The sequence below is a fragment of the Apodemus sylvaticus genome, chromosome 14 (genome assembly GCF_947179515.1).
Source record: "Apodemus sylvaticus chromosome 14, mApoSyl1.1, whole genome shotgun sequence".
NCBI classification, from domain to species: Eukaryota; Metazoa; Chordata; class Mammalia; order Rodentia; family Muridae; genus Apodemus; species Apodemus sylvaticus.
Window position 1 is genome coordinate 21,538,527 of NC_067485.1, and position 22,504 is coordinate 21,561,030.

Below are 22,504 nucleotides of genomic sequence, written 5' to 3' on the forward strand. Positions count from 1 at the left end.
TGTTAAGTTGGATGTTTCCTCTCATCTTCATGTGGACTCCAGGGATTGGCGGACTCAGGGCATCAGACTGGTGCAGCAAACACTTTTACTGGGTGAGCCACCTTGCTTCCCTCCTCCCCAAGTGATCTTTTTTGTCTGCCATGTCTGTCACAGAATCATGTTCACCTACCTTCAAGTCTTGTATGTCCAAAAACAGATGAGAGAAGAGCTGGGCAGAGTCTCTCAGTGAAGACGCCTTAAATCTTAAACTTCCTGACCTTGAGATGAGTGTTCACCCAACTGTAAAAAACATGGCTTAAATGACAATGGCCATGAGAACACAGATGCCCAGTTTGCTTTAAAGTCTTTATTATCCTGAATATAAAAGACAGACGTCCTCTAGGATATAACAGAGTCTTTTTTTTAAATGTGGAAACATTATTTTTTTTTTACAAGTGAAAAAATAAATACCTCTTGGAATAAAGGCTTATATGCTAATATGTGCCATAAAAAAGTAGAGTTTTAATATCTGACAAAATGTCTGTGCAAAGAAACAAATGCATAAACACATTACTGCTACATTAAGGCAATATGAAACGTAGACTCAGAAATCTCAGTAAAGTGACAGTGTAGGTTTCTAGCTTTAATTTAGCTAGTATTGCACCCGATGAGGTCAGCTAGGTTTCCTGACACCCTAGAAAACCCCCTAGCTTACTAGCTTCCAAAATGCCCAAGTGGGGGGGGGTGAAAATTTAGAATATGGCAACATAATGAAGTAGCCCCACCTCTGGAAGACGCCGAGGGGGCAGTACAATGAATGCGGAAGCACGGACTTAAGGAAAACATGAACAGAGGGAAATAAGACATATACAAAAAGGAGACGCCGCTATCTAGAGACCTATAAGGCTGTAGAAAGTTTGATCTTCTTCAAGCAAGGCGACACCCATGGGTGCAGTTGGAGTGAGTGCTTGGGAAGTGAGAAACCACCTGGACACACCAGGTGATTTTGGCACCTCTCTCTCTCTCTCTCTCTCTCTCTCTCTCTCTCTCTCTCTCTCTCTCTCTCTCTCTCTCTCTCTCTCTCACATCTTTTCCCTTTCAAGGAATCTACTCTTGCTTTCCAATCTCAAAAGCCCAGGGAGTGTTTGACCATGCCATATATGTCTTTTAATTGAACTGGTAGCATTTTTATCAGTGAAAGGCATGGGGTGCGGAGTGAGGGAATCAGAGAAGCTAGGAAGGAAGTCACCCATGGTGAGTTAGCTGTTGGCTCTCAGCCAGACTGGTTCCAATCTGACAACATTGCTGTCAACCCTTGAGACAGGATTGCCTTTTCAATCTGCCAGCTTTCCAGTTGTTCTTGAATGAGTTATAAAGACAGAAATGACTTTATAATGAGGACTATTTCTTTAAGAAAAAAAATCCTATTAAAAATGTCCAGCACTCCATGACCATACAAAAAGAACCAAGGAAATCCCTAAATCACTTACAAAATCTGCTGCCTTAGAAAAAGTGAAGGAGACATATGACATCATTTCCTAAAAGGTGCCCACTGTTGGGCCATGTTGCCACTTGACTGACAAAGACGATTTTATCTACTCCTTTACTTGATCATTTAAAAAAAAAAAACAACCCCAAAGTCCAAGGAATGTGTCCGTGTCCCAGAGTTCTTCGCGGTAGCCATGGGGGCTGTTGCTTCTGCTCACAGAAGAGGTGTGCTCGCATTCTTGTTTTTCCTTTCTTCCTTGTTTCTGAAAATGTCTCATGGCAGATGGGCATTGAGAGTGAAATATCTCTTCACAAAGTCATTATTCTTAAAGTCTAGAATACTGCAGCTTGTGGGGATATGGCTTGCCCGGTGAGCACAGGACGCATTTAGATGGCAGTCTGACGTGTGGGGACATGGCTTGCCCAGCGAATGCAGGACGCATTTAGGTGGCAGTCTGACGTGTGGGGACATGGCTTGCCCGGTGAGCACAGGATGCATTAGATGACAGTCAGATTGAGGAGACTGGTGTGGGTGGGCAGGTAGACATGCTGGACATGCTCCACACGTGATCTGCAGACCGGACATGACTGGAAAAGTAGCAATCGCTGGTTAGGATATCTGTGGGACCTGGGAGTTCAGCCTTGGTGCCCCTCCCACCTTCCCCACCGACAGTCTGTTTTCTTGATAAGATGCCATTATGATCCAGTTCTAAGCTTTCAGGTGCTCTGGAACAGGCTTGAATACTTATTCTTTATAAGGATTAACAATGAGTGTTAGGAAAAGACATTCACTGAAGATGGATGCCTGTCAAACAGTGCGTGCCTGTGTGTGTGCACGTGCATGAGATTGTGTGCACCTCACTCAAAGACCAGTGGTTATCCTCATGTGTCGGTTCTAAAAGACTTCAACCTCTTTCTGGAGATAGGGTCTCTCATACAGAGAATCCTGATTGAACTAGTCCAGCTGGTGTGTGAGCCCTGGGTCCTGTCTCTACCTCCCTAACATTAGGATTAAGAATCCCTGCATCTGTTCCAAGCCCTGACCCCCTCCCACACAGCTTTTTAACTAGACAGATTCTAGGGACTGAACTCAGGTCCCTGTGCCCCAAAACACAGAGCAGAGAGTTTATTGGTCCAGCCATCTTCCCAACCCTTCTGTTAGCTTTAGTCTTTCTTCTGTCCAGGCTGCAGCCATGCATACAGAAGGTCACTGCACCTCTGGCACGTTGGAGATATGTCTGTAGAGAGATCTTGGCTCAACTATCTTGGGGTCAGTATCAGTGGGTAGATGCCCTTGTGGCCACAAGGAGCAACAAGCCTTGAGTGGCTTTTTGGCTAGCACACGGCCTTTGTTGGCTTTTAGGGAAACAGGCAACAAGGTCAGAATTCGTGTGCAGGGAAAGATATGCCCAGGACTCTGGAGGGGAACCCCTCATGGCGTCAGCACGGGCTGTGCTTTGAGAAGGCACAGGTGTCTTGAGCTCACTGTTCAATCCCAACGCTAGCTCTGCCATCGTAGCTTGTGAGGCTTAGGTGACATGCAAGGCTGGCTTTACAGACACCCACAGTGACATTTAGTCAAAACTTTTGAGAGGTGAAAATTGACTGTATGAGGAAATGTAAGGTATAAGAAAGAGAAATGCTATATGAGTTGCTTTTATTTTTCATATGAAAATTAGTTTGACTTGCTAGCAAGTAACAGCCAATAGAAGAGACCTCTAAAAGTATCAACAGTAATAAAAGGAAATTAAGGGGCTGGTGAGATTGCTCAGTGGGTAAGGATGCTTGCCACCAATCCTGACAACCCAAGTTTGATTCCTAGCACCACATGGTGGAAGGAAAGAATTGACTCCTGCAGATTGTCCTCTGACCTCCACATGTGCACTATGGTGCAAGTACATACACACATACACACACACAAACACACAAATACAAATATAGAAAAGATATGGTAAATAAGTCACTGATAACAATAATACAAAAATTTATGCATTCTTTAGCTTGAATTTTGGGACACACACACAACACCCCCCCCCCCACACACACACACACTCCTAGTAAGTGGTACCAGAAATCAAGAGGCAACAAAAAAAATGGAAGAGGCAAGCCTAGATCCTAATTCTTAGTTTATGTTCAAAATGCATTAATTTGTTCGGTCTGGACCTCAGATCCAAAGCCAAATGGTGGAGAGAGTGTGCTGATCCACTTGTTTCTAAAAGACACAGTGATGGAAGTCGCTGACCAGAAAGGCCTCTCTAAGTGAGGACTGGTGCTTGTGGCTCTGTATAGCACACCTGTTAGCCCCTGAAGGGACAGGAGGGTGAGTGGCTCCTTACCTGCAGCTGGGCTGCACAGCTCTCGCAGCACACAGTGTGGCCACAGGGGCAGAAGGTAGAGTTGATCTCTTCTTCGCAGCACACCATGCATAGCATGGCCTCCTTCAGCTTGCGCAGCTTCTCCTGCAGCACCCGGGTCTGCTGGCAGCTGAGGCCCTCGCAGCTGCTGCAGCTCATGCTGCTGTCGGAGGACTTGAGCGGCGAACTGGGAGGGCTCTGGTCATTCCTCGAGACAAGGTCCACAACACCGGCGTTGTACAGAGCCCTCCGGGCATGGTCGTAGACCTCTTTGGATGTTCTTTTGATATCGAAGACATATTTCTTACCAAGGTTAATGTTTTCATTCAGAAACAGAGATGCCAAGTGGCCCTTCAAGTCACGACTGTACTGCATCATGACGGCACTGGTGACTGTGTCACACCTGAACATAAGCGAGAGAACATCAGACTTAGTATTAAAAAGCCTGGAGAGCTTCATAATTCAGACTCTCAGATGCTGCTATCAATAAAAACAGAATATCCACAGACATTATTGCTTTAGCTTGGTTATCTATATCATCCATCTATCAATCTATCTTCTATTATCTATCATCCATCGATCCATCATCTATCTGTCTTTCTACCATCCATTTATCTCCCTACTTATTTGCTTTTTGAGACAATGTACCCTAGGCTGGCCTGAAACATACGCTCCTTCCGCTTATCAGGGTTATAGTTGTATGCCACCATGCCTGGCTTAAAAGACATTCATTCAATGTTGTTGTTTTGTTGAGACAAGATCTCACTAGGTAGGTCCTGAAACTCACCATCATAAAGACCCACCTGCCTCTGTCAATTGAGTGCTGTGATTAAAGACATCCACCACAGTATCCAGCTTTTTTTTCCCCCTTGAGATAAGGTCTCATGTGACACAGGCTGGTCTTGAACTATGCTGCCAAGGACGACTTGGAACTTTATGATCCTCCTGCTTCGACCTCCCGAGTGCCGCTGGGACTACGGACATGCACAGCATACTTAGTTCATGGGGCACTTCATACAAGTTAGGCAAGTGCTCCATGGACGGAGCTGCGCCCCTCACCAAGACAGTTAGTGTTCTTTTGTGGAGCGCAGTGACTTTCCCCTGTGCTTCTCAGGGGTCTCCAAATACTTTCAAGAAAGCAGCTGTAAATATGGAGATGAGACATCCCAGTTCCCCTGGGGGCTGTGAGCTGCCACCCAGCAGCTTGTGGAAGCAAAGGGACATTTGTTCTTTGAAGTCGGTGGCTTTCATGTTAGGCATGTCTACACATTTTCTGTTCTGCTCTGTAGTCTATTTTAACACAGAATATTTGAAGGCTTCCTACCGACTACAATTTTGTCTTTAATTTTTTCGAAGTCCGAGCCTAATCACAGCTCCGCTTGAAATTGAAAAGTACCCTCCAGAGTCTACAATGTTATTTAAAAATCTTCATTTGTGACCAGGTGTCGTAGTCCATGTGGGCAATCTCAGCAGTCAGGAAGGCAGCTCGCCTGAGGTATATGGCGAATTCCAGGTGAGCTTTGGACACACAGTGAGATTTGGTCTCAATAAAACACCAAGTAAAATTAAATTCAATTTAAAAAGTATCTGGAGTGTGTAAGGTGGAAGAGCTCAGGACAGGGTCTTTCTCAGCAGGGAGACACCTGTGCTTCTGTTCTGGGAAAGGAAGCAGTGTTAGCAGCACAGGCCCAACCCCTAGGGTCCTGCTGGGAGGTGGCCTAGAAGGATAAGATAGATAAACAGGAGACTCTAAGGGAAGCACAGGCACTCTTTCTGTGCTGATAAGGACTCCACTAGCTCTGCAAATAGAGGTATTCTGAGTAGCTATTCTCTCCTATTCTGTATATGTCTTGTGGACTCAAGGCAAGGAGAAATCACAGAAACTTGTCAGTCACCCAAACACACTAATCTGTGACCCAAGCTTAGGAGACCCCAGTGGTACGCGCCTGTAGAATGCATGGGTTTCGGTGATGGCTCGGTAGAGCCCGCTGGCTGCTCTGGTGCTGATCATTTTAAACAGGAGCACGATGCTGTTGCCGGACTCCTTGGTGACAGTCAAGTAGACATTCTTTCCTGACTGGGTGGCCATCTGCACCACAGGATAAGCTATCCTGAAAGGCAGGAGGAGAGAAGGTTCAGAAGGGAGACCTCGGCACGGTGCTGCTATGCCTTAGTAAGACAGCCCATGGCCCAGCAGGGGACCCGACACTCAGCCTGGGCGGTTCTGTGATGATGCTAGCTGCTGCTGAGCAGGATGAGCAGTCGTGTGGAAACAAGTGCTGGAGTAACCTCATGTGTGCGTATGCACATGTGTGTGTGCATGTATGCAGAAGCAAATATGGGTATTTATGGCCTGAGCAGCCGATGAAAAATAATAATTCTGAAGCAATTAATGAATAAATTAAAAAATGAATCAGTTTGTTCATAGAGGGTATCTAGTGAATCTCTGCCCATTTTCTATTTTCAGAAAAAGCAGGTAGATATACATGCTTAGGATTGTATGACTGTGTGGATGCATGTATGCATGTATATATGACTGTGTCTTGAAGACTCGGGTTACCTGTTAATGGGGCTAAAGTCCTCTTTACAGATTGAGATGCCTTCAGGTCCAACCCCGATGAGGAGCTTCTGTCCTTCGCTGTCCCTCACGGCGTGCCACTCTATGCCATAGTTCTCCATTGCTGACACAATCTGCAGAACCTGGTACTCTGCAGAAGCCTGGCTGATGCCCTCCAGCTCCTTATGCTTTGCAACGATGCTGTGGGGCAGCGAACAGCACGCGATCAGACAGATCATTTAGGCATTCCTAAAGCTTTGAATTCTCACAAGTGAATTACAGGGATACAGTCATTTATAAACCACAAATGTGCCAAATGACATTTTCCTATTTTATTTATGAATCAAATTTACTGTAAAAATACTTCTAAGACACGGCTCGGGATCTCAACTCTGGGGCCAGTGAGATTACGCAGTGGGTAAGGGCACTTGCTCAAGCATGGGTTGGATCTCTGGGACACACAAGGTAGAAGGAAAGAACTTGCTCCTACCAGCTGTCTTTTATACACACACACACACTTTTAAAAAGATCTCAACCAATATTGAGAACCCATCATTTGGGAAAAGAATTATGGAAAATATCTAAACATACACATAAGAAAAACATGTAGCCTAGATCCCCTCCTATGTTTATCTACACAGACCTCGCAAGCTTCCTGATAGGCAAGCACCACAAGGGATTGATTAGATTATTTGCAACTGAAGAAAATACAGTCTACATTCTCTGTTGTGGCAAGGCTGTCTCTGGCAGTTCTTTCGTGATCTGGCCTCTCTGTGTAGCCTTCCCTTGGGTGTGGTCTCAATGAATCACTGGCTTCTGATGAACAGAAAATGGTGGAAGACCTGTCATGAACCCACTTCTGAGATTGGGTCACGGGGATCTGATTTCTTTCCTGGCTCTACTCTGTTGCTCTTGGATCATTCACGCTGGGTGAACCAGCTACTGTACCAAGAACGAGCCCTGAGGTCAGGGGACATTAGAAGGAGGCTGGCCAAGAAGCTACCAGAGTCATCTAGGCCCGGAGGCCTCCCACAGGTGGGCTTTTAGGTGAGACTGCTCTCTGGGGCTTGGTCTGTCCCCAAGCCACAGCTGTGTTCCTGCCTAGGAGTCGTCAGATAATGGCTGTGGTTTGAAGGGGCTGAGTTGGGGGTTAGCTGGTTACACAGGAAGAGGTAACTGAGCCGGCTACCATATTAGGCCGCTTGCTGTAATTCTTTCCTGGACGAAGCAAACACCAATAAACATGCTAGATTTTTATTGTAGGAGATTTGCATATTTAAAAGGTCAGGCACTTTTGAGATTCTTGTTATTTATGGCATTTCATATAAGGGCATTTATCTGTGTGTGCTGTTTTGTGTTGGTAAGTTTCTCCTCAAATAAAAGGCACATGAATCTTCTGAAAAATGACTGGATAAGCCTGGCAGTGGCCTGGGGCTCTGCCTCCCGATGGACACCACGGGCATCAGGGGCCAGTTTCCCGATTCTTATTAAGCTGGCGGGTGTGAACAAGCCTGCTAGCCTCCAGTGGCCTCACCTGTTCAGAGTGGAGCTGGAGAGCTCTTTCTCGCACAGATCCTCATAGCTGTATTGGGCGGTGTTCTGGTTGTAGTCTCCGAATTTGGTCTGGGCCAGGAGGGCGCTAAGTTCCACTGCCTGCTCTGGGGAACACTGGAGGTGGCCTGCCAGGAGGGACTCCTTAATGTGCAAGAAGAAGATATGCCTGCAAGAGAAGGAGAGAAAGACTGAGGCTTGGGATAACAGTATCTGAGGCAGCGGCTGGGCTGGGGTGTGGCTCAAGGATAGAGCAATTGCACAGTGTGTGCAAGGCCCTGGGTTTTATCCCCAGAGCTGCAGGAAACAACTAAACAAGCTCAGCTACCTTTGCAGTTTCACAATTGAGCACTCACTTTTTTTAAGCAAAGAGAGCAGATACAGAGGGGTGACTTGGTGGATGAGGGACCTGCAGCCAGGGCTGAAGACCCCCACTCTATTCCCTGAGCCCTCACAGTGCAAGCAGACTCCCCACAGGTTACCTTCTGACTTCTAGGTATACAGCATGGCATGCTCCCTCTTCAAATAGGAAAATAATATGTCATAAAAGTAGTACATTTAAATAGTACAAACAGAGCAAGTTAGCATTATGTTTTAAAGGAAATTTAAAATTCAATTTTTTTTAGACAGGCTAGCCTCGAACTTGCAAGGCAGCTGAGGCTGGTATTCAACTCTGGATCCTCTTGCCTCTGCAGATTATACACATACACAACTACTATTCTCATCTGGAAAACCTATCATAGTAGATTCTGACAGACGACTTCAGGTGTCGTCCTTCTCCTATGTCCTTTGACAGGGTAGCTCACGGCCTAGATATAACCTATTAGGCTAGCCTGGTGGGGCAAATATATGCTTGGCATCTTTTTAATGGGTGGTAGGGATTGAACCCGGATCCTTATGCTTGGCGGACAAGCAGTTCTCACTGAGCCTTCTCTATGGCCCACTTCTCAGAGCTCTCCAGATCCAGTCTATCCTTGTCATTTGGGCCTCTTCGGTCTTACTCACAGCTTAGAAGTGGCAAGAGTTGTTGTGACCCCGGGCCCCCTCTCCGCTCCAGAATCTGCTAGCCCATCTTTCAAGCTGCATACTGTCATTGCTTCCTGTGAAAATGCTCCCTCTTTCTGCTCAAGGTCCTTCCCAGGGATGCCTGATGGTGGGTGAAAGCCAGGCTTCCCCAGTGGCTGACTCCGGCCACACCTCCTGTTGCTGTGCTCTGGATAGGAACCATCCCTCTATGCCTTGCAGCAACCTGCCCTGACCGCCTTCTCTCCTGCCCTTCCACTTAGTCACCTTTTGATGTGCTTTGCATACAACCCATCTATTTCCTAGTTATGTTATATAACAAGTTACAACATCTAGTTTCTTTCCCTAGCTGCACCTGGGCTGGCCTAATTGCCTCTAACATCAGAGAACTCCATAAATCCATGTAAAGCATCAGGCATCTGTGTTTATTTTATAGGCCATCCCCAGGTTCGCTCTATCTGAGCCTCCCCTTAGTACATGCAATGATCCATTCTACACTCACTGCAAGGCATGCATGCCACAGAAATTCCTGGGAAAACTCAGATACTGTTTTTATTGTCCACAATCCTGAGGAGGTTATCAGAGTCACCACAGAGGCAATGCACGCTGTCTCTTTGATGACTCGTGTTAGTCTCTCCCATGTGCTCAAAGGCACAATAATGAAGTCCAGCCATTGGTGAGTCTCTGAACCCCCCATAAGCCCTGCTCCTCACTGTCCTGGTTGTCAACTCTGCTTCTGCTGCACGCCTGAGTTTGTCACTCAAGGGGCTAGCATGAGAAAGGTAAGGAGAGGGAGGACTTAGGACAAGAGAGGTGACAAATGCAGAGGACTGTGTTGAGAATCTCAAACTACCAGGCTGCCAAGAACCATTTGTCTTTCTAAACTAAGAAACAGTCACTTCAATCTTTTTGCATTTTCAGTAACAATAATGGTTTAAAATGATGAAACATTCTTAAAGGTTTCAAGTTTTGCTGTACTCCAAGCTCTCAAGAAGAAACCACTGTAAGATGCATCGTAGCATTCAAAGAGAACAGACAGTTTTTATTAATGCAGACATCTGGTAGTCTTTAGAGTATTTCTTCCATACTGTTACACTGAGAAAGGGGCCCTGCTGGGGCAGAGGAATTGCCACAGGAGAAAATCCTGCTTTTAAAATAGCTATCCATAGGGCCCATGTGGTAATCCACACCCTTAACTCTGAAAGCAGAAGCAGGTAGAACTCTATGAGTTCCCAGCTAGCCTGGTCTACATCCCGAGACCCTGTCTTAAAAGAGGGGAAGAAGAAGAGGAAGGCAGAGGAGGAACAGAGACAGGAGGAGCAGGAGAAAAATGCAGGTCTAAAATTCTCAAAAATGCTAGTGCTGCTCACACGGAAAATGGAATCTTAGCATACATCTGCCTATTCAACCAGGGGTATGTTTTCTGGGTTCTAAAGCCAGAATCTATGCTTATATTCAAGGAGAAACTGTGTGCCAAAAGATTTTAAGATTAGTACCACAAACTGAGCCTTCTCGATTTAATGACTGTGAACGTAAAGGTCTCTTTCGACTTATTTTCCTAGCATAAAGTTTAAAACTGCTTCCTGCTTTATTAAACAGTACAGAGAGCTGCCAAAGACGACTTTTCAAATTTATTCAATTTCTTTTTCCAACTTCTCTACGCCTACTTCTGGAGGGACAGCTGCCAAAAGCAAAGCAAAGAAATGGTAACCCAACGTAAACAGGTGGCTAGGAGCCTAGAGCAGTGCCCACCCTTCCCCAGGAGCGGTGAGAACTGGAGCAAAGGCTTGGGGTGGGGCACACTGGTGGTCTCCCGCAAGTTGAGCTGAACTGTGCTCAGCATTATCCAGCAGGCACAGCTCCTCCTCCTCCTCCTCCTCCTCCTCCTCCTCCTCCTCCTCCTCCTCCTTCTCCTCCTCCTTCTCCTTACTGCAGGCCTCTTTCTGCATGTTGTAGTTTTCATGGCTTTATGGTCACCTTTCAAGTGAATAGAGTGGTCTGTGCCCCCGCCCCACGCTGGGGTTGTTGGGTGGGCATGTGTGATAAATTGTTGGTTTTTGTTGTTGTTGTTTTGATGGAACACAGTCTCTGGAGGAAAGGAACATATCTTATCAAAGGCTCCAGCCACAGGTGGGTTTCTGGGTAACAAGGGTCCAGGCACTAGTGTAATGGAGCAGGGGTAGCCAACGTCACCCGCTCCGAGGAGCTATCAAGAAGATCTCTCAGTGCTCTTTCCAAGAGGAAGGATGGCAGTGCTCAAAGACGTTTCCAACAGGGAATCCAGGGAGGGCTCAGGACTTGAGAGTGGCGTTGAGTTGAGGGCTCATTTCTTATTACTTCCTAGCTTAACCATCTGGCTTGTAACTATCTTCCCTCCTGATTCTGTCCCCTTACTCTTTCTTTTCTTCTTTTCTTTTCTTAATCAAAGTGACCAAAGGTTACCAATAGTACCAAAACAAGCAGCTGTAGTCACAGAAGTCAGGCCTGTAGAATATCTTTTAAAAGCACTGCTCACAAGTGGAGAACCCATCTAGTTCCACATTGTTCACAACATGGGACCACACACTAAAGGAAGGCTTTGAGAGACGCCTGCTTTGTCTTACGCAAATGCTTATGAACACAAGCCAGTACTACATATTCTATGCATTCCTAGGGTTACACTTAGTAATTAATTTAAAAAGTTTTACCCAGTTACAACAAAAATGGGTATTTTTCTTGTATATGGACCACATTGTGGGGCCCAGGATGCATCATTCTAGCTGAGTCAAGTGTTGGCATCATAGGTACAAATGAATTCACACCTGCTGTAAAAAGGACGAGGGGCTGGAGAACCACCTCAGTGCTCAAGAGCACTGGCAGCTCTCTCAGAGGACCCAGGTTCCATTCCCAGCACTCACGTGGTGGCTCACAGCCATCTATGACTCCAGATCGAGGGGATCTGATGCCATCTTATAGCGTCTATGGACAATGGTACCCAGGTGATGCCCAGAGACATACATGTAGGCAAAACACCCATACGCAGAGTAAAATATAACTTAGAGATAGCATGAAATTTGAGATGTCAAAGTTTAATTTTGAAAAAGAAGCAATTACTTATTCACTCATTGTATATCTGTGGGTAAGTGCAGCAGTGCATTTTGGGAGGTCAAAGGGCAACCCGTAGGAGTCAGTTTTCTCCTGCCACAATGCTGGCCTCAGAGACTGAACTCAGGGCAGGTTGGTAGCAAGCACCTTTACCTCCTAAGCCCTCTTGAATGGCCACAAAGCACATACTCTTAATATAGTTTGGCTTTGAAATTCTCCATCAATTTCTCTTTTAAAATCCATGCCTTTGCAGGGGCTGGAAAGATGGCTCAGCAGCTAAGAGCTCTTGCTGTTCTTGCAGAGGACCAGGGTTTAAATCTGTGGGCACGAAGCATGCATGTGGTATACACACACACACACACACACACACACACACACACACACACATATATATACATGCAGGCAAACATTCAAACACATAAGGTTAACATTTTTAAAAAATATACAAAACATAAAAGTCATGCCTTTTCATGATGTTAAGAAATAAGAAGAACCATCTATCTGGTGATCAGAAGACTCTTGTCTGAAGACCGACAATCTCATAGAAAAATCCTCTAGTATTCATAACAAACTTTTCAGAGGCCAAGTGGAAGCTCCTGTATAGATCACTGGGTTGTTTTGAATGAGAATGGCCCCCCACAGTCTCCTAGGTTTGAACGCTTGGCCCTCAGTTGGAGGAACTATTTTGGGACAGATTAGGAGACAATGCCTCACTGAGAATACACTCTGAGGTTTCAAAAGCCTATGCCAGCCTGGTGGTGGTGGCGCGCATCTGTAATCCCAGCACTCTGGGAGGCAGAGGCAGGCAGATTCTGAGTTCAAGGCCAGCCTGGTCTACAGAGTGAGTTCCAGGGTAGCCAGTGCTACACAGAGAAACCCTGTCTCGAAAAGAAACCAAATCCAAAAAAAAAAAAAAAGACTCAAAAGCCTATGCCATCCCCAGTTAGCACTCTCTCTACCTCTCCCCCTCCCCTCTCCCTCTCTTCCTCCTGATTGTAGATCAACATGTTATTAGCTACTGCTCCAGCCCCATGCCTGTCTGCCTACTGCCATGCTCCCTGCTATGAAGGTCATGGAATTGTGGCATTGTGAGCCCCCAAAATAAATGCTTTCTTTCCTAAGTTGCCTTGGTCATGGCAACATAAAGGTAAGGAAAAAGGCTACTGTTGGCCACAGCCTCCCAGTAATCTTGCCAGTTGCACCATCTTGGAGAGCTTTTGAGAACAAATGTAAAATAGATTCAGCCTCACGTTCAAATTGGAAGCAGTAAACCTAGCACAACCTTAGAATGCCTAAGTGATTATTTCCAAACTCATAGCTGCCAATAACTGAACCGTAATTCCCCCTGGAGCACATGCACTGAAAGTATTGTCTGTCCAGCCACTCACCTCAGGCAGACCCCAATCTCTGTCCAATGAGTCACTTAACCACATTGGTTTATTTTAAACCAAACTCTGACTGCCAAGTTATATTTAAAAGAGACCAAATGGAAACAGGAATTGCTACGGGAGGTTTTTTTTTTTTTTTTTTTTTTTTGGTTGTTGTTTTTTTGTTTTTTTGTTTTAAATCTCGTAACATTCTCGTAAAACAAAATTAGTTCAGGATGGAGCAGAGTCCTACATGTAAATATGAAAACCATACTGGCTTGAGAACTAAAGCTAGGAGTACCTCCGTGGCTAGGGGCAGACAAGGCTTTTCAGAACATACTGAATAAACTCCAGAAAGAAAGAAAGAAAAAAAAAAAAGAATAAACTAGATCTCACCAAAATGGAAAACTCCTACTCACCAAAAGGCATGAGCACTGCAGGCAAGGCACAGGGGAGACATATATTTATAAAACTCAGATTTTACAATGAACTGGTATCTAGGAAACATAAGGAATGTGGACAGCTCAGGAGTAAAGGCAAATGATCAAAATGGGGGGACGTGGACATTTCACCCAAGGAGACGCAGGAGAGGCCGGGAAGCACAGGAAAATCTGACAGACATCATTAATCATCAGAGAAATGCAAATTAAAACCACAACCGTGTATCCACCAGAAGGCTGGCAGGGCCGGAGGGGGGCGGGCGCTTGCCTCCCTTACATTCTTTGTGGAAGCAGCGGGAGAAGGGAACAGTGCAGATGCCGTGTGGGGAAGGCCTGGCAGTAACTTATACAGCTAAACAATCATAGGACCCGGCTATTGTATTCCTGGGTATTTACTCAAGGAAAATGAAAACACATGTGTCTACGAGAAGACGAATAAAAGCTTGTATTAGACTGTTCATAGCAGCTTTATTCCTGGACAACGGGCGCTCACCAGCGGGACTGTGGATCAACAAATAGTACAGAATAGTATCCAGTAGTCGAGAGAAACAAAGCAGGCTGTATTTAGCTCAGGGTTCTAACCTAGCCTGTTCAAGGCCCCACTCAATCCCCAGCACGTAACAAAGCAAAGCGAATAGAAAGCAGAAGTAACGACTAATGAAAACCCCGCACACACAGACAAGAGCATGGAATCTATGATGGATAAAAGAAGGCAGACAGGATTCAGAACTTCCTGGAAGCCTCCCTGCGCATCAGGCTAAACAGGCACGGCAAAGCTAGAGTGGAAACCCATCATGCTAACCGCAGTCAGCAGTTAGAGTGGGCAGTGTGTGCGGGCAGGCTGCAGAAAGATGAGGGGCTTCCTAAGATCGTGAATGCTGCCTGCTGCCCTTAATCTCTGCAGAGGTGTTGTTTAAACCTGCACCCGTTGAATCTCATTATGAGATGTAATTAGGGTTTATATGTTTTATCCTATGCAAATTTTGACTCAAAAGGAAAAAGTAGCATATGCAAGCAGTTTCTACTTAATGATAAGCATGCTGAAGTATTTAGGGGGAAGGGTACTTATACGTGACTTGTTTAAAAATGTATCAAAAAAAACCATTGATGGATGGTTGGAGGGACTGATACGTAAGTGATTAACTATATAACAAAGTAGGCATATTAAACATAATAGTAGGTTCTTGGGTGGGGCACTATGGGGGTGTTCATGATAAGAACACTCAACTTTCCTCGATGTTTGAAATGTTTCTCAAGGCTGAGAAATAACACCAGGGCTCAGGTTTGGAATGCCAGAGGAGAAAGCTCTAGCTATGTCAGACCATCCGGCCTACTTCATGGAGGGCTTACAGCTGAAAAACCTGACAGAGGCAGATGACTATCTGAGAGTTAGTAAGTCAGGTCTCCGCCTGGGCTTATGGGGACCTTCTTCAAGTCCTGAATGGAACTACTCTTAAAGATGTCCCTCCTTGGGCCCTAGAGCAATTATGATATGAGAATCACCACAGGGAGGCTTCCAGCCTCAAGAGAGATGGCAGCCTGTGCCAGGAGAATACTGTAACTTGAAGGCACAGAAGTCTGCACTTCTAAAGAATGTCCTTACCCATGGCAAGAGGTGTCTGTGTGAACAAGGTGTCAGTCTCTGGCCTCTGCATGCACATGTGTGGACATGTGTACCTGCTCACTCCCATACATACACACATCACATGTTTTTAACATACTGGCACATATGAAATGAATATGTGATATACCATTTTTAAGAAATGCCCTTTGTATGGGACAAAGGTGCTCAGATTCTCAAAATAAACTCTACATAGCAATGCAAACACTTAGGTGTGGCAAAGAAAAAAACTTTTAAGTAAGATTCAGAAATTCAATTTATAATTTCTTTGGAAGTAGTATATATGTATGCTTTTACTTTGTTTACTTTCCTAGGTTCTGTTTTATATTTTTGCAAATAAAAAACAGAGTGGAGGGGAGCGAGAAGGAGACAGGGGAGAGTGGGGATGGGAGAGGGAGGCTGATTCTGCTGTATGCCACATACAGTGTAAAGAACATAAATGAACCTCTGTAATGGCAACACAAGCCTCCGTAACAGACTCACACTGTCTGCAATGCAATCCCATGCATTATCTTTAATCACACACTCATACTTAATCATGCTGAGGTAAATTACATAAGCAACCTTCACCCAAACTGATGTTAAGCAAAACTTTGAACATGACTTCTAGACCCAGCCTAGGACCAATCTGACCGGTCCAGGATTGGTTTGAAATAACCACATCCCATTTGCTTTACGTTTGTCTATGGCTTTTGGTTTTGTTGGCTTTGTTTTTGTTTTGAGATTTTATTTATTTATTTATTTTTATTTTATGTGATGTCTGGTGCCCTCAGAGGCAGAAAGGGGAGTTGGATCCCTGGAAATTGAGCTATAGGTGGTTGTGAGTCACCGTGTGGTTGCGAGTCACCATGTGGTTGCGAGTCACCATGTAGTTGCTGGGAATCAAATCTGGGTCTTCTGCAAAAGCAACAGTGTTCTAAACCATTAACCCATCTCCAATGCTATACTTGTAAATTCTTAATTTATTGATTAACAAGATATTTACACGGTGCGCGCTTGCTGGACTCTGAGGATATGGTGCTGGCCAATTTGATTGGAATGTGCAGTATTGGAGTGACTGGCAATGAATATAAGTAGCTATAGTGTTAGAAGCACATTCATGCTCTAAAAGAAAGATATGTGATGTCTTGGGAGAATGCAGCCTCCCAGGCAGTGCTAGAGAAGGCATTCCAGAGAGAAAGTGGTGAACTGGGATGAGGAATTAGGGAGGTTGGATCCTTGCTGCCCCAACACAGAAATCTTGAGGAGATGCCATGTCTAAGATAACGCCATTTCTCTGAACGTTCAGTTCAACACTCATGGAGTTTTACGTACTGGGCTGTTTTCTGGGAGGGTGGGGGCGGGGAATCCAGATGTTGGCTAACTTTAAGTAAACCGAACTGTCCCTAACAGAGACCACAGAGCTCTGAAAGTGTGGCTAAGCCAGGAGAAACACAAAGCCCCTGCCAGCAGGAGATGGTACAGTCTCCACTGTGGGGGTGGAATGTAAACTTCTCTAATCTCTGGTTTTGAAAACGTTGGCAAATTTCATCGTGAAGAACCAGGAGCCCCTGAAAGGCACGTGTCTCTATGAAGATTATTGTTACTATTTCAGATTTACTTCCAGAACGCATTAATTTGTTTCGCTTTTCATTTCAATCCACAGCACAGCAAACATCTGCTGAAAATACCTGCTGTCTCCATCTATAATCTACACCAGCTGGCTGAGCAAGACTCTCCTACCCAGGCCCTCCATTAAAGAGCAAATGGAATATTCCGTAGGGGCTCCAAGTGGGAGATTAAGCCCAAGAGTAGATTAGCCTGATCTACCAATCTATGATAACACTTGAACCCAGCCAGTGTACCCCTTCAGGAAGATGGCATCTTTCTGGATCCTAGGGCCCCCTATGGTACCTAGGCCTTCTGCCTGCACACCTCTTGACAGCCTGCCTGGCCTCACACTAACCACATTAAGTGTGCTTCGCTATGAGCTCGCTGCTTAGTGGTCTGCAGAGGGCAACTGTGCCCAGCTATCTCCTTTTAATGAAATGTCTAGATGCCCTCAGTACACTAAATGCACCCACATGGCGTGCCTCAATAAAGCCATCTCTTAAAACTGAATTGTCAAAGCTGTGTTCACTCACTACACAAACAGATGTAGTGCAGAACCACGGCATTTAACGTAAATATTTTATTGCAAACAATGGATCATTGAAAAGTTTGTTGACAGGCTTGGTTCTGTGCTGTGCTGTGTGTGTGTGTGTGTGTGTGTGTGTGTGTGTTAATATAACATTAAAGAAAAATAGTTTTGTTCTTTGGTAACAGGCAGGCAAAACATCCACACACTTAAAATAATTAAAAAATATGAAATTGGACCTATCACAACTTTGGATATCCATATGACAATATTAAACCAGACTGCCTGGTCATCAACCTTAGGCATTTTCTTAAAAGTTGTATATTTTGGATAACTCCACAAAACTGCAAAGTTCACCAACATAATAAATGTAGCTCAAAATCTTCCCATTTCCCACTCTCCCCACCCCTCACCTCCCTTGCTTCTCTATTCAGAAGTGGAGCTCTGGGCAAGTTAGGCAAGCATAACTGTGTTCTCAGCTCTCAGTTTATGTTTTATTTTGACACAGAATTTCACTAAGTTCTTAGACTAGACTTGGACCCACACTATAACCCAAGGCCTCCAAACCTTTGTCCCTCTACCTTCCGAGCAGCTGGGGTTACACACCTCCTCCCGGTCCAGCTTATACTAACCATTCCATGGGATCTCTTAAAATGAACAGAAACAACTGAAATAACCTCTCTGAGCCAGGAGGACACAATGAACGCCATTAGATATAAATCCCAAGAGTCAAAGACAACTGAGTCAATAACAGAAAAAAACAATGTAGGAAATTTGATTCAAGTCCTAATTCACAGACATCTCTTTCTTACATGAATAAAGTAGATTTGATCGTAGGTATTGACCCAATTACAGGAGAGTGAACAGCAATAGAAACCACCTCAAAGTCAGTCATAAAGCACGAGCATTTTATTTGCTATTATTCTTCCACTACTTAAATGAAATTATTTTCTTCCTCAACTTTCAGCTGATTTCAAAAATAAATTTGTGTCACTAGAATTGGGTTGCACCTGGAAGCCCTGAAATCACTGTAGCATCATAATGTGACTGCTACACACACACACACACACACACACACACACACAGGAATGCTGGGTCATGTATTTTTCTCATTTACTGAACTGAGGAAGCTTTCACAAATCAGTTCAGTCGGTCTGTCTGTCTGCCTGTCTGTCTGTCTATGGACCAGTGAGATGTCTCAAATGTTTGCTGCTGATCCTGACAACCAGATTTCAGTCTCTGGGTCCCACATAGTAGAAGGAGAGAACAGGTTTCTGAAAATTGTCCTTTTACCTCTACACATATACAAGTACACACAGACACAGAGTAAATGTTTAGAAAAAAAGGATAGAGCCTCTTGTGGTTAACAGAGAAAGTTCAGCATCTGTAAGCATGCCACTACATGAATATTCATAAGGTATTTTCAGAAACAGTAAAAATGTATTATGCCAGTTTTCTTCATAAACAAAACCTCTCTCAACTTTTAAAAGGCCACAGCAAAGCAAAGTGGACATTCCAAATCCAAATGGATGGTAGGTTTTAATGTTTCCATCATCCGTGTAGTACATAAACAAAGACTGATATGTTCAAATCTCTCCGAGAAGCCTGTTCCCCATTAGGAGCCGAAATCTACAGGATCGCATTTTTCACATGCATGGCACCTTTCCAAGCCACAGGAGTGTGGAAAACATCAGTGCTGGGATCCAAAGTTTGCAGTGGTTTTAAAAGCAATCATTTTCCTTTTTTCGATACGCCACTGCAGTCTCTTGCATTTTGGTAATAAATATTAAACACCACCTTCCAATTTTGTTTCATCTTTGAGAAAAGTATTATATAGTCAATTCAGAGGGAAACGTGTGCGTGTGTGTGTGTGTGTGTGTGTGTGTGTGTATAGTCGCACGTGCGCATCTATATTTTGGTCATTTGAAAAAGGAGACCACACCCACAGGCTTCAGTTGTCTACTGTGCTAGTAGCCCTTGGTTTAAGGAGGGGAAAAAAAAAAACCCCTCATATCCAACAATCATTTTTAATATTATCTGTAGGCTGGAATTCAGTTTACAGTGGCCTTCAAAGAGTTCTTTTATTAAGATTTTGTGAAACTTAAAGTTTTAAAATCTGCAGGAGGCCAGACAGAGCACTCCTGCTACACACTGTAATCTGACACTAGGCTGAAGATTGACCAAGTTGAAGTAACCCAAGAGGAACTGTTTCCTGCTTTCTGTTAGAACAGTCTACAGTGACCTGCAGTAACACTGCTGAGGCGGGGTTACTAGCGGGCATTAGATGAAGCTGTCAGGAAGTTGGTGTCGGTTTTCTTTTTGTTTGTAAGAAGCTAACCCTGCTCTCCCACTAATATTATACAGACCAGAAACAAAACAAAACAAAACAAAAAAAAAAAAAAACAAGCGTTGAAAAATCCACCCAGGCCAACTGTGCTTTGAAAAATGTATTTGAGTTTTTCCTGAACTTCCTCTGCACCAAGTCAAATTTGCCAGGGAACATCTCCGGGAGGGCAGGATAGCTAACCTCTAAATGGAATCAGAGATGTACTTGACATTGGTTTGTCTCGGCCTCGGTTTACCTTGTCTGCTCCTGTAAGATGAGATGAGGCTCCACAAAGAACTTGACCCGAAGTTTAAGCCGGTAAGGTGCCAGCCCATCCATCTGCTGGGAGATCCGGTTCCTCAAATTCAGCCATAAGCTTTCGCCTTTGCTACCCGTGAACTGCAGCCCAAAGTAATCAACTTCTATGATTCCCAAACGTCTGCACACCTAGAAACAAAACCAGAGGCATGGAGTATGAGCAATACAAACCCGAGGGCTCCATCCGAGTCAAGGACTGGCAACCTTCTTTTCCAAAGTTCTACCTTGTTGCAGTGCCAGTTGGTAGACCGGAAAAACAAGGTTTTAAGGTAAGAGCGAAGCCAAAACGCAGCCCTTCCATGGAGGCTTGGCCTTGCTTGACTATTTCCAGGGTCTGACCAATTTGCACAGGGAAAGGAGTCCCCCAAAACAGACTTCCCAAAAGGCTGAGGAGGAAGAACCCACAGGGTATTTTATTTCTTATTCCATTCGCTGGAATTCCCTCCACCAGCACCATCTGCACAGCTGATCTGGCAGCTTATTATCTGGACAGCTTTAACCATCTGGATTCCAAAAACACAAACGCATTGAGGAAGCACGCCACAAGTGTCAGCTAAGCTTTACAAAGTGCCTTTCCCAACAGCTCCGGTCTACAGGTCTCGAAGGCACAGTGTTTCAAGGGGTCACATGGGTCTGCCAATATCCATTATACACGCACCGTTAAGAACCTTCCTCACCCTTAAGAAAACACACGTGTAAAGACCCCAAGCAGGAGACTGCCTGCAGAACCGTGCCCCCGCAAATTACTCAGGAAACACTGGATCCCTAGCAAGCCTGGAGCGTCAGGTGAGCAGTCCTTCTGAGAAGCAGCTTGAGACATGGGCCCACCTGGTTAGCTAGGGAACCCCGGGGCCAGCGGCCGTTTGCAGCCACCTCATCCCGGGACGCGGGTGGCGCTGCCGGGCTTTGCAAGGACTCTACGGGAGGCATCACACACACACACACACCTGCGGCAGGTGTGCCCGGCCACCTTCTTTAGAGAAAAGTGCCAGGCTAGCGGACAGGGTGGAGGTTCCCGGCAGTTTCCTGGTCTCCAGGCCCCGGATCCCCCACCATAAACGTCTTCTATGCCCCCACCACTACCACCACCACTACGTCCGCCGAGAGGAGGAGGCTGGAGCCTGGCGTCCCGGGAGCGCTCCACGGGCCGCTGCTGCAACGTCGCCCGCTTCGGAGGAGCATCCCGGAGCCCCAAGGCTTCCCAGGGACAAGCAGGGATCCTCTTTCCGATCACCACCCTCACCTGGTTGAGACAGTCCTCGCCGTTGGCTTTTGCCTCCACCTCCACCTCCATCAGCACCGCGTCCGGCCTCGTCACATAGCACAGCATGGCTGGGGCCGCTGCCACCGCCGCCACGGCCGCTTCTTCTCGGGTGTGCGCCGGGGCTGTCGCCTCACCGCAATTGCTCTAAGTCTGCTCCCGGCTCCGCGAGGAAGGTGCAGCCGTGAGGCCACCCGCCCTGCACCCCACGCAGCCGCCACTCGCGTCCCCGCCACCCCCACGACAGCCAGTTCCCGGGAGCTACACGGCCGCGCCGCTCCGACAGCCCCACTGCCTGCGCCGCTACAGGCACGCGTCTTTTATAGAGGCCCCGCCCCTCCGGCGCCGGCTTCCGCCAATCACGGCGTGGTTGCCCCTCCTCCTCAGCTCCGCCAGCCAATAGTCAGTCTCGATAAACTGAAGCTCCGCCTCCAGGCACGGCGGGTGAAGCTGCTGGTGATGAGAGCCCATCCTTTCCCCAACCCTGGTACTGTCGCGGCCTCTGCCACTGGGCGACGCTCCACCCAGCCCGCTGTCGCCCCGCAGCTCCAGGGGACGCCTTTCTGTCCCGGTTTGAGAGAGCTGTGATCAAAAGCTCCTGCGATGCCACGGTTCTCAGGACTCCTGCGTGGGGTTACTCTAATAACCAGGTGATTTGTGAAAGCCCAGAGAGAAGCGAGCAAGCCAGAGCCTAAAGTTAAAGCTTTTCCGCAGGGATTTGCCACCGTGGGTTGTCAAAAGAACAAATCTGAGTAGAAAAGTTTTTGCAGTTGACCCATAATAAGCAGGTTACTTGATCCAAGAACCAAGGGTTTCCATGCGTGGGTTCTGCTAAAATGAAACACCTTACCAAGTTATGTTACCCAGACTATCTCTCGTCAAATTCATTCGCTATACACCAGATACACTCCCTGTCCTTTTTCTCAGACAGCCAGATGTTACCCCATCTTAAAGGTAACAGGCTCGTCTTATCTCGGGGACCTAGCAGGACAGGTATACAAGATATTAGTAGCTACAGG

At 45.9% G+C, this 22,504-nt stretch overlaps 1 protein-coding gene across 2 annotated transcripts; it reads right to left on the reverse strand.

The window, feature by feature from the left end:
* Positions 1-1,015: 1,015 nt before the first annotated feature.
* Positions 1,016-21,772, reverse strand: Mylip (myosin regulatory light chain interacting protein). 2 transcript variants are annotated; one of them, XM_052156752.1, is made up of 7 exons: positions 21,468-21,772; positions 20,163-20,353; positions 7,913-8,098; positions 6,382-6,579; positions 5,768-5,932; positions 3,804-4,224; positions 1,016-2,055 (listed from the first exon to the last, which is right to left on the reverse strand). In XM_052156752.1, the coding sequence occupies exons 1-7, from the start codon at positions 21,552-21,554 to the stop codon at positions 1,966-1,968; spliced, it is 1,338 nt and encodes a 445-aa protein (XP_052012712.1). In that variant the 5' UTR covers positions 21,555-21,772; the 3' UTR covers positions 1,016-1,965. The 2 variants fall into 2 exon arrangements, with proteins under 2 accessions (XP_052012712.1, XP_052012713.1); XM_052156753.1 differs by lacking the exon at positions 5,768-5,932.
* Between the last annotated feature and the right edge of the window lie 732 nt (positions 21,773-22,504).